The 12,779-nt window shown below is 50.1% G+C and overlaps 3 protein-coding genes across 3 annotated transcripts; 2 read left to right on the top strand and 1 right to left on the bottom strand.

Moving 5' to 3' along the window:
* Nucleotides 1-3,726: 3,726 nt before the first annotated feature.
* On the top strand, nt 3,727-5,547 carry BKA67DRAFT_589252 (beta-glucosidase; the record flags this gene model as incomplete). Its single annotated transcript, XM_046104436.1, has 1 exon — nt 3,727-5,547. The coding sequence occupies one exon, from the start codon at nt 3,727-3,729 to the stop codon at nt 5,545-5,547; it is 1,821 nt and encodes a 606-aa protein (XP_045963052.1).
* Nucleotides 5,548-5,594: 47 nt separating this feature from the next.
* BKA67DRAFT_589251 (FMN-dependent alpha-hydroxy acid dehydrogenase) lies at nt 5,595-6,936 on the bottom strand (the record flags this gene model as incomplete). The annotated part of the gene is made up of 4 exons (XM_046104435.1): nt 5,595-6,468; nt 6,540-6,621; nt 6,687-6,850; nt 6,887-6,936. The coding sequence occupies 4 exons, from the start codon at nt 6,934-6,936 to the stop codon at nt 5,595-5,597; spliced, it is 1,170 nt and encodes a 389-aa protein (XP_045963051.1).
* A 2,471-nt stretch (nt 6,937-9,407) lies between these two features.
* BKA67DRAFT_652197 (uncharacterized protein) lies at nt 9,408-12,539 on the top strand (the record flags this gene model as incomplete). The annotated part of the gene is made up of 4 exons (XM_046106111.1): nt 9,408-9,589; nt 9,744-9,933; nt 11,791-12,301; nt 12,355-12,539. 4 exons carry the CDS (start codon nt 9,408-9,410, stop codon nt 12,537-12,539), a joined length of 1,068 nt encoding a protein of 355 aa, XP_045963050.1.
* Between the last annotated feature and the right edge of the window lie 240 nt (nt 12,540-12,779).

The following is a 12,779-nucleotide window of genomic DNA, read 5'->3' as shown; positions in this document are numbered from 1 at the left end:
GTTTGATGGACCGGGCCATAGCACTCTTTCAGGTGCGATTCTCGGGATTTTCTAGTGCCAACCAGGCAAACGTCACCGTCCCCTGTCCATCATTGAAGTCTTCATCGCAACTCAAAGTTGTACACGATGCTACTTCAAAAGAGGGGCCTGGGGGCCTCGGGGGCCTCTGGGCAGATGATAAACTCCACTTGGGCGATATCCAGCGCACACCCTGGACGAAGTCGCTCCACCATTGTGAAAGCTTGTGCAACTTCGAGAGCTCATCGGTTAACTGCCTGTAATCAGGGGGTCTGCATCTGGATTGTGCATCTTGGCCAAGCAGTAAGCAGTACCCGTGCCCACGTGAACCAAAAGATGGTATCAACCACCATCCAACTCCTTCCAACTCTCATCAACCTGAAGGAGTGCGACAATTACTTCACTGCATGGGAAGGAGGCCATCCCTACACCTCGCCTATGCATCATCGTGGCATATGCTACTAAATCCGGCTGTCGTTAGAGCTGCTCTGCCACCACCAACGATAATGTTTGCGCAAACCATCACCATTTCCAACGAACAATCCTGAAGGAAAAGTGTTATGTGATTGTCGATTATTCCAGCTAGACTACGGATTTCTCCGTCAGGAGCGTTTGACTTTTCTCAGTTCCCGAAGACTGACAGCACGAGCCATGCTTATGTATTCCTGCCTTGAGGTTCGGTCTTCGAGTCGGCATCGATTGTGTGCGTCTTGCTGTTGGCCCACTTACCAAAACAACTACTCGGGACGACATCCGCGCTGGCGCTCGGACGACCATATTCTTCAATTCGGTGTGCAATCTGAAGTTGGAATATGTTATGAACTTCCTGTTGCTGGGCTGTTGCAAAATCGCTGGCGCTAAGGAAACGAGGCACGATACTGTAGTAATCCTGACCTTGTCTGACCCCAGATCGCAGCCGAAGTGCATATATAGTACGGCATAATCCCTACCCTTATTTGCCTGGCTTATGGTGCCGATGAAACGGTGCTCTGTTTGCACAGTATTGAGACTTGTCCGGACCAGTGACTCGTCCGAACACAACATGTTTCAACCGCAACAGATCTTTTCGGCGGCGTGTAGACCATATCTTGACATTCGTCACTATGTCTTCTTCTGATTGGATTCAAATTACGAATGACACTAGAGGTGTGATCATAATAACGTCGAAAAAAAAAACCGTGACCCGGTCAGTCAAAGCTTAAAGTTTGCAACGGTGTAGTTACTATGTAGACGATCGTATATGTAGACCCACCGTGTTGCTGCACAGCAAGCATGGAAGGTCTTGTGCAATGCAACCTGCCCGGACTACTCCTTCACGTTTTTGGGGTCAAATCAAGGTTGGGCAGAGCTTGGCCGAACTCCGGTGGATCAACGTCAGGAGTATGCACTCAATTAATTTTCTTGTTCCTGAGCTACCTGAACTGGAAATGCAGTAGTTAGCATCAACTACCGAACACGCTATGGGTGCGAAGACTATGATACTCCATTGCACGGACCCATTGCCGGTTTGACAATGGGAATATGCTCCCATTCTTGCTTTGCCAAAACGTCCAGCTTTCTAAATTTGGTTATAGATTTTTTTCACGAGCACACAATTAACTTGTTGCTTTCCGGCTGTGGCGTAGCGCCCGTGTTTCAGCGACACGGCACAGCAATCACCTCAATTTGTATGCAGTATTGAACCCAGAGCCAGCATGCAGATATCTCAAGCGCCAAGCATAAAGAGCATTGTTCGTTCGAGCATGCAACAAGGATCTTGCGCTGCAAGATCTGATTTAATTTTGGTTGAATTCAAGCAACGTCTGAGGGGTTCATGACCAACACCACCAATGAATACGAATTTATATTATCATTATTTTCTGTACCGTACGGCAGAGTCGAATCCTCATCCAATTTTCGATGATTGAGCAGTTTCAAGCAATATTAAGTTGAGCCTGTTGAAATCTCCAAATGCATCCGGCGAGCGTTGACGATGATCTTGGCTTGATGTCATGGAGGATCGTACGGCGTTTGCAAATATCAAATCAGAGCATGGATCTCATCCTCTGGATCGTATCAGCCTGCATGGCACGCACATATACCGCCTTACTTCGGGCGGTCCGAAGAATCTACTCTGCAATTTATTTGCGGGCAGTTGGGTAGGATTTTTATTGTGCCACAAATGCGTCCCTTCTCGGCCGATAGCATTGATCCTATGACCACGCTGCACCTTGACTCCTCGTTTTTAGCGCTGAGGCGTGAAGCAGTGAATCTGATCCCATTCACTTTCCAGGGCAAACTCAGCCGTGGTCTGCCCACTTTAGAACCCGCAGGGTCCAACTTACAACTGGTCCGTATTGACACCACAAGAAACACGGTTGTTATAGTCTTCGAAAGGATGCGGAATCGGTTGCTTCTGTACCTAAGTCAGACAGACTTCACTGGCTGGCTTAATGAAGGCTTTATTCAGCGCGCACAGACAACTGTCGCAGTCACCTAGGGTCTTTGAGATATCATCCTGATACTCAATATATGGAGCTGGTACCGTTTTGACACTCGACTACGGCCTCCCGGAGATAAATCAGATATCTGATTCAGTAATCTTCACATTGTCGTCCCCACAACCGACTATGCGGCTGAGTCGCGTTGACGGCTTTGTATCCAGTTATCTCTTATCTTTGAGTTCAACACCATCGTGATTCGACAAACAATGTGTTTGATCGAGGTCAAAGGTATTGTGCCACAAGTCTCCAACAGGGTATGCCGCAATCGATACGTAGCCTCGAACCACTACAACGCGGCTATTCTTTCAGATAATAGAACCCGAGCGTACACCAAGCGGTGGAAAATGAAGGCTGTGCAAACATTTGAAAGCCGTAAGGTCATTGCCGTGGGTAAATCAGGCAAGTGTAAACATCTCTCATTCCCTGTCTTGCAGTGGTGCTTTCTCTTCTCAACTTCATCGCGTTGAGCTTTGTCCCGTGATGACTCATGGTGCACTTGCAGCTAGGTTCGCCTGTGAGATTGAGAGAGACGAGGGCTAGTTGGAAAAATGTAGTAACCCAACAACCTCTATTGCAGCGCAAATAACTGCAGCGTGAGCCACCCGGTAATGAGCTTTACTGAGTGTCTATTTGCACTGATGATACAACCACAGTGAATGTCTTGCCCAAATTGGTACAGAGGAGCGAACCCACGATCCACATTCCGGATCTCTCGCTCTCGGCTCGGCTCTCGTCCGGCAGAAATGCCGGAGCCGTAACGTTCATACGAAAAGATCCGCAAATTCAATGTCATTGGCCGTCTGCACAGAATTATGGCCTCACAATTCCGGCAATGTGCAAATTTTGAGAATAACTGTCGTATATTTTCTAGTTCGGGAGCCTCTCTGACCCTGGCTATGAAATTTGGCTTGAGGACGCGTTGAGATGTAGCATCCGACCGATGCTGGCCAAACGACAATGCGGGGCCCCGCAAAGTTACTCCTCACCAGGTCGGGGCAATCGGTCCGAGGTTTACCACTGCAGGGTACTATACCAGTTTCCTAGAGGAGGAGACGCATATAACTCCTCAACCAGAGTTAAGTGGGTGCTCGAAGGGTGATCAGTGACGAATAACGGCAGATAGATGAGGCAGATGAGACCTTTGAATCCGTCGATATATAGCGGTCTTACTTGCCGACTACGTTTTGACCAACCACTAGATTATTCTTTCATTGTGGCATGAAACATGTTGTTGGAGCCTTCAATTGGCGCTCTTGTATGGTTGCTGGCCCAAGGCCATGTCACTCTGGCTGAGTCTGACTATGCGAACTTCACAACTGCGAGACCATGTCTGGTATCGACAGCTTTGCCGACTTATAGCTCATTCAGCTATGAGCAGATGAGCACCAATCGTTTTGCCACCCATCTCCCAACGCCACTTTCGTTATCAACATACGCCCCAGCATTCTCGATGGCGTCTACCCTCCTCCCAGAAAGCATTACTTACACCACGTATAGCCTAGATCGTCTGGCGACGTCATCTGATGATGGCCGCTTTGGACAGAGCGCATACGCGGCTCTCTGGGCAAACTTGACGTATTCAATAGACCCTCCGTTCACCACCACAGTATCTCCCACACCTGTAGCCTCTAGCGAGCTGGTTTATCCTCCTTCACTCCCTGGTCGCCCACTGAACGAAGACAAGTCCTTGAAGCTACCTTGCGATTTCATCTGGGGAGTAGCATCTAGTGCCTGGCAGATTGAAGGCGGACTGCAGTTTGAGGGACGGGGCCCCGGAGTGTTTGACGTTATTGGGGTGGTAGGTAGCAGTCATGGAAATGACTCGAACATCGCGGACATGCACTACCTCTTGTACAAGCAGGACATTGCCCGGCTCGCTGCCCTCGGGGTGCCATACTACTCGTTCTCCATCTCCTGGACACGGGTCATACCTTTCGGCGTCGCCGGCTCGCCAGTCAACACTCAGGCCCTTGACCACTATGAAGATCTTATTCAGACGTGCTATGACTACGGTATCACGCCGGTAGCCACGCTGGTTCATGCTGACAGCCCGGTTGGCATCTTAGCCGACCTCGAGACATTTCCGGAGCATCTCCTGTACTATGCAAAGCAGGTCATGACGCGCTTCGCCGACAGGATCCCGATCTGGTTCACCATCAACGAGCCGAACCTCGCAGTCCCGTACCAGTCCTCTGATTATAACGTCTTTATTGCTCAGGCCAAGGCACATGCGAGCGTGTATCACTGGTACAAAGAGGAGCTGCAAGGGACTGGTCGCGTTAGCACCAAGTTCGCCAACAACCTGGCCGTTCCACTGGATGTCGGAAACCTGAGCCATGTCGAGGCAGCTATTCGCTACCAGGAATTCATGCTTGGCATCATGGCGAACCCCCTGTTTCTCGGGCTGCAGATCCCGAACGTTGTTTTGAACACGCCCGGAGTCAACGTTTCGGCGCTGACATACGAGGAGATCTCTTACCTAAACGCTACGGTGGACTTCTGGGCCTTCGATCCATATGTCGCCCAGTTCGCATACCCGCCCGAGGGTGGCGTCGCGGCCTGCGCCGCCAACTCCTCGCATCCGCTGTGGCCGATGTGCGTCGCTACGGGTGCCGCGCAGGAGAACGGCTGGCTAATGGGCGTGCAGTCGAACGCGTACCCGCTGATTGCGCAGCAGTACGTGCGCGAGCAGTTTGGCTACGTCTGGAACACCTACAGGCCGTCCGGCGGCATCATGGTTACCGAGTTCGGGTTCCCCCAGATCGGCGACTCCGAGCACAGTCTCTTAGTGCAGCGGTACGATTTCGAGCGGTCCATGTACTACCAGAACTTCCTCGCCGAGACCTTGCACGCCATCCATTTGGACGGCATCAACATCATTGGGGCGCTGGCTTGGAGCTGGATTGATAATAATGAGTTTGGCGATTACGGAAATCAATATGGTATGCAGACGGTCAACCGCACCGACGGGTTGTTTACCCGCCACTACAAGAGGAGTTTCTTTGATTATGTGGATTTCTTCCACGATTACATCGAGTCATCGTGAAGAATTCAAGATGGAGCTATTGTGACATTTTTAATTATGCCCGAAAATTAAAAATTAAAGTTAGATAGGGGAGCGCCGAAGTATTCCAACTCGACCTTCCTCGTGTTGATGAAGCTGGTGTTTCCGCGCCACTTGTTCACGTCCACCTGCCCCAGGTTCTGCATCTCCGTGACCAGCTCCGAGTTGAGGATGTCGAGCATGGCCTCGACACCCTCCTGGCCGAAGATGTTGGCGAACATGGGTGGACGTCCCAGGCCCACGGCGCGGGCGCCCAGGGCCAGCAGAGTCAATACATGCGTGCCGCGGCGCACGCCGCCATCCGCGTAGATCTCAATCTGGTCGAATACCTCCGGGTACTGCGCGTGGACATCGAGTAGGACCTCAATGGCGGTCGGGGCGCCATCAATGACGCGGCCGCCGTGGTTGGAGATGTAGACAGCCGGGAAGCCGAGGTCGGCGCACAGCTTGACGTCGCGCGCCGTTTTGATGCCCTTGGGCACGATTGGCAGCGAGGTGAGGTTGCGCAGCTGGGCGAGGGACTCGACAGTGAAGGCGAGGTCGTGGCCCGTGTCGCCGCCCTTGGTGAAGCGCAACGAGCGGTCGCGCACTCCGCCCACCCCGGTGTTGTCCACCGTCAGGAAGATGGCCTTGAATCCGCCCTCCTCGATCTGCCGCAGCTCGTCCGCCACCCGCGTCTTATTCGCCCACAAGTACTCCTGGTGGAACATGATCTGGCCCTCGGCTTTTGCAGCCGCGATCTCCTCTACGCTCAGCGTCGCCGAGATGGACGGCACGTACAGAATCCCCGCCGAGGCCGCCGCCCGCACCAAGTTAGCCTCCGCGCCCACGCTGCCGTGCCCTGCGTTGGCCGCGGGCGCGATAAAGTACGGCGCTGCAAAATTATAGCCCAGGATGGTGGTGCTTTAGAGTGCACTTCTGTTAGTATTCAAAGCCGTCTTATCTCTACTCGAGGGACTGGCTGCATAACGTACTTGAGATTCAACTTTGTTACATCTTGAAAGGCGAAGCCGGTGAAGAGCACCTTGCGATAGACTTCCAAGTTGTTGATGTACGCTACACAGATTTTGACGTCGATTAGCAAAATTTCGCAGATGGTCTCAAGAGGGGTGCGTTCTCACTTGTCTCGTCTAAGGCACCGGTACGGTATTGCGTGTAGTACCTTGCAGACAAGTAGTTCTTGGCGGCGATCTGAAAGTCGTTGAGAGTGATCATGTCACTGATGTTCGGGAGCGTGCCGGTGGTCCAACTGGACGTGTCCAGACCAGTATCGGGGATGCCCTGACTGACCTCCTGGTCGATGACCGCCGCGGAGACGGACTGGGCGAGGGCGAGCCCGCAGGCTACACCAGAGAAGACACGGAACATCATTGCTGAGAATGAGCGAAAAAGAGGTCACAAACGAGCGTGGGAAGGAGAAAGTGCAATGAGCGGACAAATGTGGTGAGCATCAAACGAGGGCAGCACTGGTATTTAGAAGCCAAGAATCAGAGTGTAAGATGCAGCTGACATTGAGAGGCGTTCTGATTTTCCAATATTTGCTCTGGATAATGCTGCAGCAAAAAGATGCAGGACGCAGCATTAGGGTAACATCGGGGGGGCATGCTGCTGCTTTCGTAGCACCGTATAGAGAAGGTGGATGCAACATGCAATCGTCAAGCCCCCCTTTTTCTCTAACGATGATGCGGGTTTCTTTAAGCTCTAAGATCTCAAGAGAGATCATGCAAGGATTTTCTTTCTCTCCCTCTCTCTCTCTCGGAGTCGGATAGCACGTTATCTTGACTCGTTCGTTCCCAATGCAGATCCCTTCGTAAACTTTGATCTGTTATGGGGACCGATCGGCGCGTGGAATACTCCAATCGGAAATTCAATTAATCGAATCTAGGGCGCACCCGATAAGCAGAAGCTTTCATTTCGGTTGCAGAAACAAAAGCTGACTGCAGCAAGCCATGACTGCTATATATAGGATTGAAGAGATGCAGCCAGGTTTTGACTACGGTGTAGCATTATCGCGTCGCTGCTCGGAAGCTCCCGAGGACTGCAACACAATTATCACGATTCAATCAATAAAGCATCTCGCGCCAAGACCGAATCTCACGAACAGGTTCCATTGGGGAATTTAGAGGTGTGTCGTGATTCGCGACTTGTGAAGGCGTTAAATCCCCGCTTGCAGGAAGCGAGAGGCGCTATCGGCGCCCGGGTTTATAGCGTTGAGGGATCTACACCCCATCCCTCAATTCAAACTATATTGACAATTGTCACACCTTGAAACCATTCTGGGATGAGCGAATCAATGCCTCAGCAAGTGTATTCAAGCCGAGAGATACCTAACCTAGTATTGTAAGCGCCAGCCCCCGGCAAGATGGCGCTTTTTAATCTTGGTTATATGCAGCGGAGTATGCAACATGTTTAACGGCCTACCGCACGAGGTATGTTCATGGAGGCTTTAGCGGCAACGGCGGGCCGTTGTTCTTGATTATATCGAATTTTACATTAGTCTGACGTTAGACAATATCGCGATTAGTGTGGTACCTTTGGAGGACAATGCTTCATACATCTGAACGAAACGACCATGTCATACCATACACATGCAACGGATTTGTGGGCTACAATTCATTGTTACTATGAGACAGTCCGTCCTAGCTTGGTTAGAGTTTCTGCAAAGCTCGGTGTTCCAATTCGTGCAACCTTGAAATTCTGTGGTTGGCCTGGCTTTAGAGAGAAACAACAAAGGTAGGTATGACAATATGGTGTCAGTTCGGTCTGGGACCCTGCTAGGTTAGTGAGCTTGGTGCACCAGGCTGTCCCAAGCGCTGTACCCAGAGGCAATGAGATGGGAGATGGGAATTGCTATCCACCATGGAGCTGTGTGTTGATTACACTAGTCCTTTGGCAATTTGCTCTTGGCTGCAGGCACAGTGGTCGATTAAATCGAAAAATATTTGGTTTGAGGCTCATAAGGCGGGTTCACTGCAATTTTAACCCCCGCAGACGGTACGTTTATGTGACTAATTAGTATCTAGTCTATCTGCTCTTCCTGCTTTTCTAGCTGACCACTGGAATTGCAGCCAACCCGCTCGGCGACTATATCTCTATAAGTACGGGTATCGCTGTCTTTCGATGTTAAGTCTGATCTTTCGAATCCTCAATCCCAGTTGTCGGCTTTCGCTCCAAATACGCGGTGATGGCATTCGTCAATGTTGCATGGTGTTGCTCTAATAGATCTTGGGAACTTGGAAGAGCGAAACTATGCCGTGGCAAAGTTCAAGTAAAAATATCGTCACTGCCTGTTTCCCGGATGTTGCACTTCTGTATGCCGAATGCAAGGCATGTAGTAGAGTAGCCAGATCATTTCACGATAACACGGTAAACGTTTCGAGGACTTTATCGGCCAGCTCAGGCAGGTCTTTGTATATCCAACAGAACATGGTACAACTGTGTGGGATATATACCATACGGTAGTTGAAAGCGATGGTCGTAATTATTACTGAGAGAAATTATAGCAGAGGTCGTGTTTAACCTAAAATGCTGCCTAGTACACCAAATCATTCGAAAAGAGTCCGCCGTCGTTGTAGACAAGCAGAAGATACTGCCCACCAAGACCGTACAGCTAGCAACACCGATGGGAATCTTGAATAATGTAGTTATTGCATGGTAAGCTGCAGATCGAGCTTACACACCATGCCTCGTTTGTAGCACCAAACCACACCGCCTTTGGCCAAGGGCTCACCGGTCAGCTTGAAAGCACAGCACAGTACAGCACAGGATACAGTAGATCTTTTTGCGAGACAATATCTAGCGCACAAGCCTCATCAGAATTAAGAAGATCATTCTTGGTCACGATGTCGCCTACAGGTCTACAATCGAAAGAGCCTGCGAAAATCCAGGATCAATACCGCCCGCTAGACATCCCCAAGAATGAAATCTGCCTGCTCTCCTTCGAAGAGACTTCTTCAGAGCCTGCTGAAAACGCCTATTTACACCTCAAACTCCACTACGTAATCTTGGAGGACAGAAAACCTGAGTATGTCGCTTTTTGTGACCGCAACGTAACGATGGATAGCTCCCAGCTGCGGGAAGCCTGGGGCAATCGACTCGAATTCACGACTAGGGCTCCCCAGCACGAGATCTACAATAAGCGTTTCCAGATTTACCTTGGGAGACTACATATGTCTAAGCTATACATGGGGCGCCCTTGGCGAGGACAACGCCACCATCTATGTTGATGGCATGGCCACAGTCGTGAGCATGCACCTGAAGGCAGCTCTGCAAGACCTGCAGGAGAGCTACGAGTGCCGAACTAGAATGAAGGTCTGGGCTTCAATCATCAGGAGGAAATCTTGTGTTGTGCGAGGTGATTCTGATCGAGTATGGTAGGCATGTTCTGTAAGAACTTCTTGGCACCTGCAGTTGTGACTGGGGAGTGGCGGAGGATGAGGACAAACAGCGCATGAGACTAGTGGAGGGCGCTGATGTCTTAGTCTTTGATCAGTACCACTCGGATGATTCGCACGAAGAGGATGAATTTGGATTCGAACGCCATATATGTGATGTAGTTCATGTACAATTGTTGTTTATGTTTCGAAAGAAATACTGGTCGCGCTTGTGGGTTATCCAGGGGCTGGCCGTGATTTCCATGACATCCAAGGTGTACTGGGAAGAGTCGACATTTTACCTATCAACTCTTCAGACCGTATATGAAATTCTGCTTACCTATCACGAGTCTCAACAAGTTTCAACCTTGGCATTCTGGCTGGAGCTGAAGCCTAAATTAGACCTCTTGACATTCATAACCATATGGAGGACGTCGATCTCGTCTGGTGACACGATGGCTCGTTGGACGATACTTATATCCCGCATTTGAAGCTTCTTGCGCACTGCGCGACATGCTCACTTCAGCAAGACAAGGTGTACGGGTTGTTGGGGCTGCTTCCAGCACGTGTGGCATATGTTGTAGGAATCAACTATAATCAAGAGCCGGCCGAGATAGCGGCTGAGTTGATTTACAGGCAGTCCTTTCCGTGATTTTACAGTAGAGCATTATCACGACATTCAGGGCGTTTATGCGCATCGCCGAAGACCCTAATCAAATAGCGTAACGATAAACTTGTTTCTGATACTGTGCTAAACGACAAGCTTGGTCAGGCACCCACTCTAGGACTGCTGAAATAATGATCCATGTACGACTGCCAGCCAGGTTCTACAACATGGCCAACAGCTACGGGGCAATTGGCGGCGCCAATCATTCATACATGGCACAAGGGATTGCCGGTTATGTGTTACGACGTTCATTCTTGATGCTTTGGGCAAACTTCGAGCAACCAGCTACTGCCTGACAAGCACAAAGGTGCAACTTTTTATGAATCAGAATACCGTCTTGAGCGAAGGTACAATCGTTCTCAATATGATTGATCCGTTGACAGATAGATTTGACAGATTAAGCGTAACAATCAAATCAATACTAGAGGATTGCACAATACGACAGCGATCAACGACTTTGGGAACGAGCGTTTGGCATTTTGGATCAGAACTGCAACGGCCGAGGTCAACAGGACTTCGTCAAACCTCTGCGCACACTCGGCGATGGGCAGCGTCAATCAAACCTGAACAAACTTCTCTCCAAACATCATGATCGCATCAAGAAACTGGCTCGAACAGGAATTGATAGGATCGACAACCCGAATCCACAATCCGCGGGACTAGTACAAGCTGCCGTATGCTGGTATTAAGAAGCCACCACACGCAAGGACTTGCTTTCACTGAATGAGTATTCTTCGAGCTTGGACATGTGACAAGATTATCCCACCAAGGCCACGCCCTGGATGCTGAGGCGAAGGCTCAAAGGTCTGAGCAGGAAAAGCTGCAGATTAAGGAGCAATAGATCCAGTTTTGGCCTACATTTCTCCAAAACATCGTAGGTCGCACTTTGTTCGATCTCAAACATCCAACTGCTGTCCACATATACGGATTGTCTCCAGATCGTAAGAATGAACTCCCTGAGTACTTGTTCCGAACTTATGACATGAACAGTCGAGGTATCAACAACCATGCCGTGATGACCTCGGAAGCGACACGGTACGGCAACGCCAATTGCACGACAGACTTGGTGTCCCGGCCCCCAGAGCTAACCGCACAGATTTTGGCAAGTCATGGCTATAATTATCTTCTAGGCGAAGAGGGTCACAGTAATTAGAATGCTGGACGGGTTCTTTGTTTGCCATACAGTATGCCATCTACAAAGCATACAAGGATGCCAAACCCTCGAGAGAGGTCAATATATGTGCTCTACCAACGGACCAATTTCCATACGACCAATTCGCACGAGATACCCAAGTCCTTCATATCTATTCTGACTTCCGAGGCACTGAGCTTGAGAAAGCGCGTAATCTGTACGATTTCCGCTGCAGACACCATTGCTACTACAACAGCGAGTATTTTAGCCAAGAACTGATTGACCACTACGGAAGCTCATCTATAACCACTCTAAAATCGCTTGACGAGAACGGGCTCTACCTATTGTTTCCAGAGCTTGCCGAGGAAGAGGGCCGTGGCAATTGGACCAACCGTGTGCTTGATCTTCGTACGAAATGGGAGGTGCCGACCACCACCACGAAAGAGCAAGTACGTCTCGCTGTTTGTCTCGCTACCAAGTGTTTCGGGCATCTCGACGCTCTAGATATGCCCTTGTGCCTCTTGGCGTTCCAGAACCGCGAATTATCCCCGGATGCCATCTCAGGTAAGCAGTCCACTAGGTTATAAGAAGATCCGTACAGCTTGTTTAACTAACAGTTCTTATCTCATCCGACAAGCTGCAAGATGTACAGACGTCACTTAAGGCAAACGCTTTGAGACCGTTTGAACTACTGAGATTTGCGCTATGTTGCAGAGCTCTTGATATGAAGCAGCTGACCTTGTCGCCTGACACGAGAAGCAACGCCGAGAGCATACTCGATGTGATGTTCGGCTTGGATTAACCCCCAGAAGACGCCCTGCATGCGGCCCTGAGCTGCCCGTTGACTAGGTCACGATCGCCTTATCGCAATCACTTTGACTGGGGCACGCTGTTGCTTTTGATGAGCTATATTGTTGGAACATTGCACCTATCACTACGAAGATCGAAAACCCCAACTCATCGTCTCTGATGCTGCCCGTCGGCTGCACGTGGACCTGGTAAGTCTAAAATTTCCCGAAATGTGTGAGCCTAGTTATTCAAG

This window comes from Truncatella angustata (genome assembly GCF_020726525.1).
Source record: "Truncatella angustata strain MPI-SDFR-AT-0073 chromosome Unknown BKA67scaffold_1, whole genome shotgun sequence".
Lineage (NCBI taxonomy): Eukaryota > Fungi > Ascomycota > Sordariomycetes > Amphisphaeriales > Sporocadaceae > Truncatella > Truncatella angustata.
This window is presented reverse-complemented; position numbering and strand designations above follow the sequence as displayed.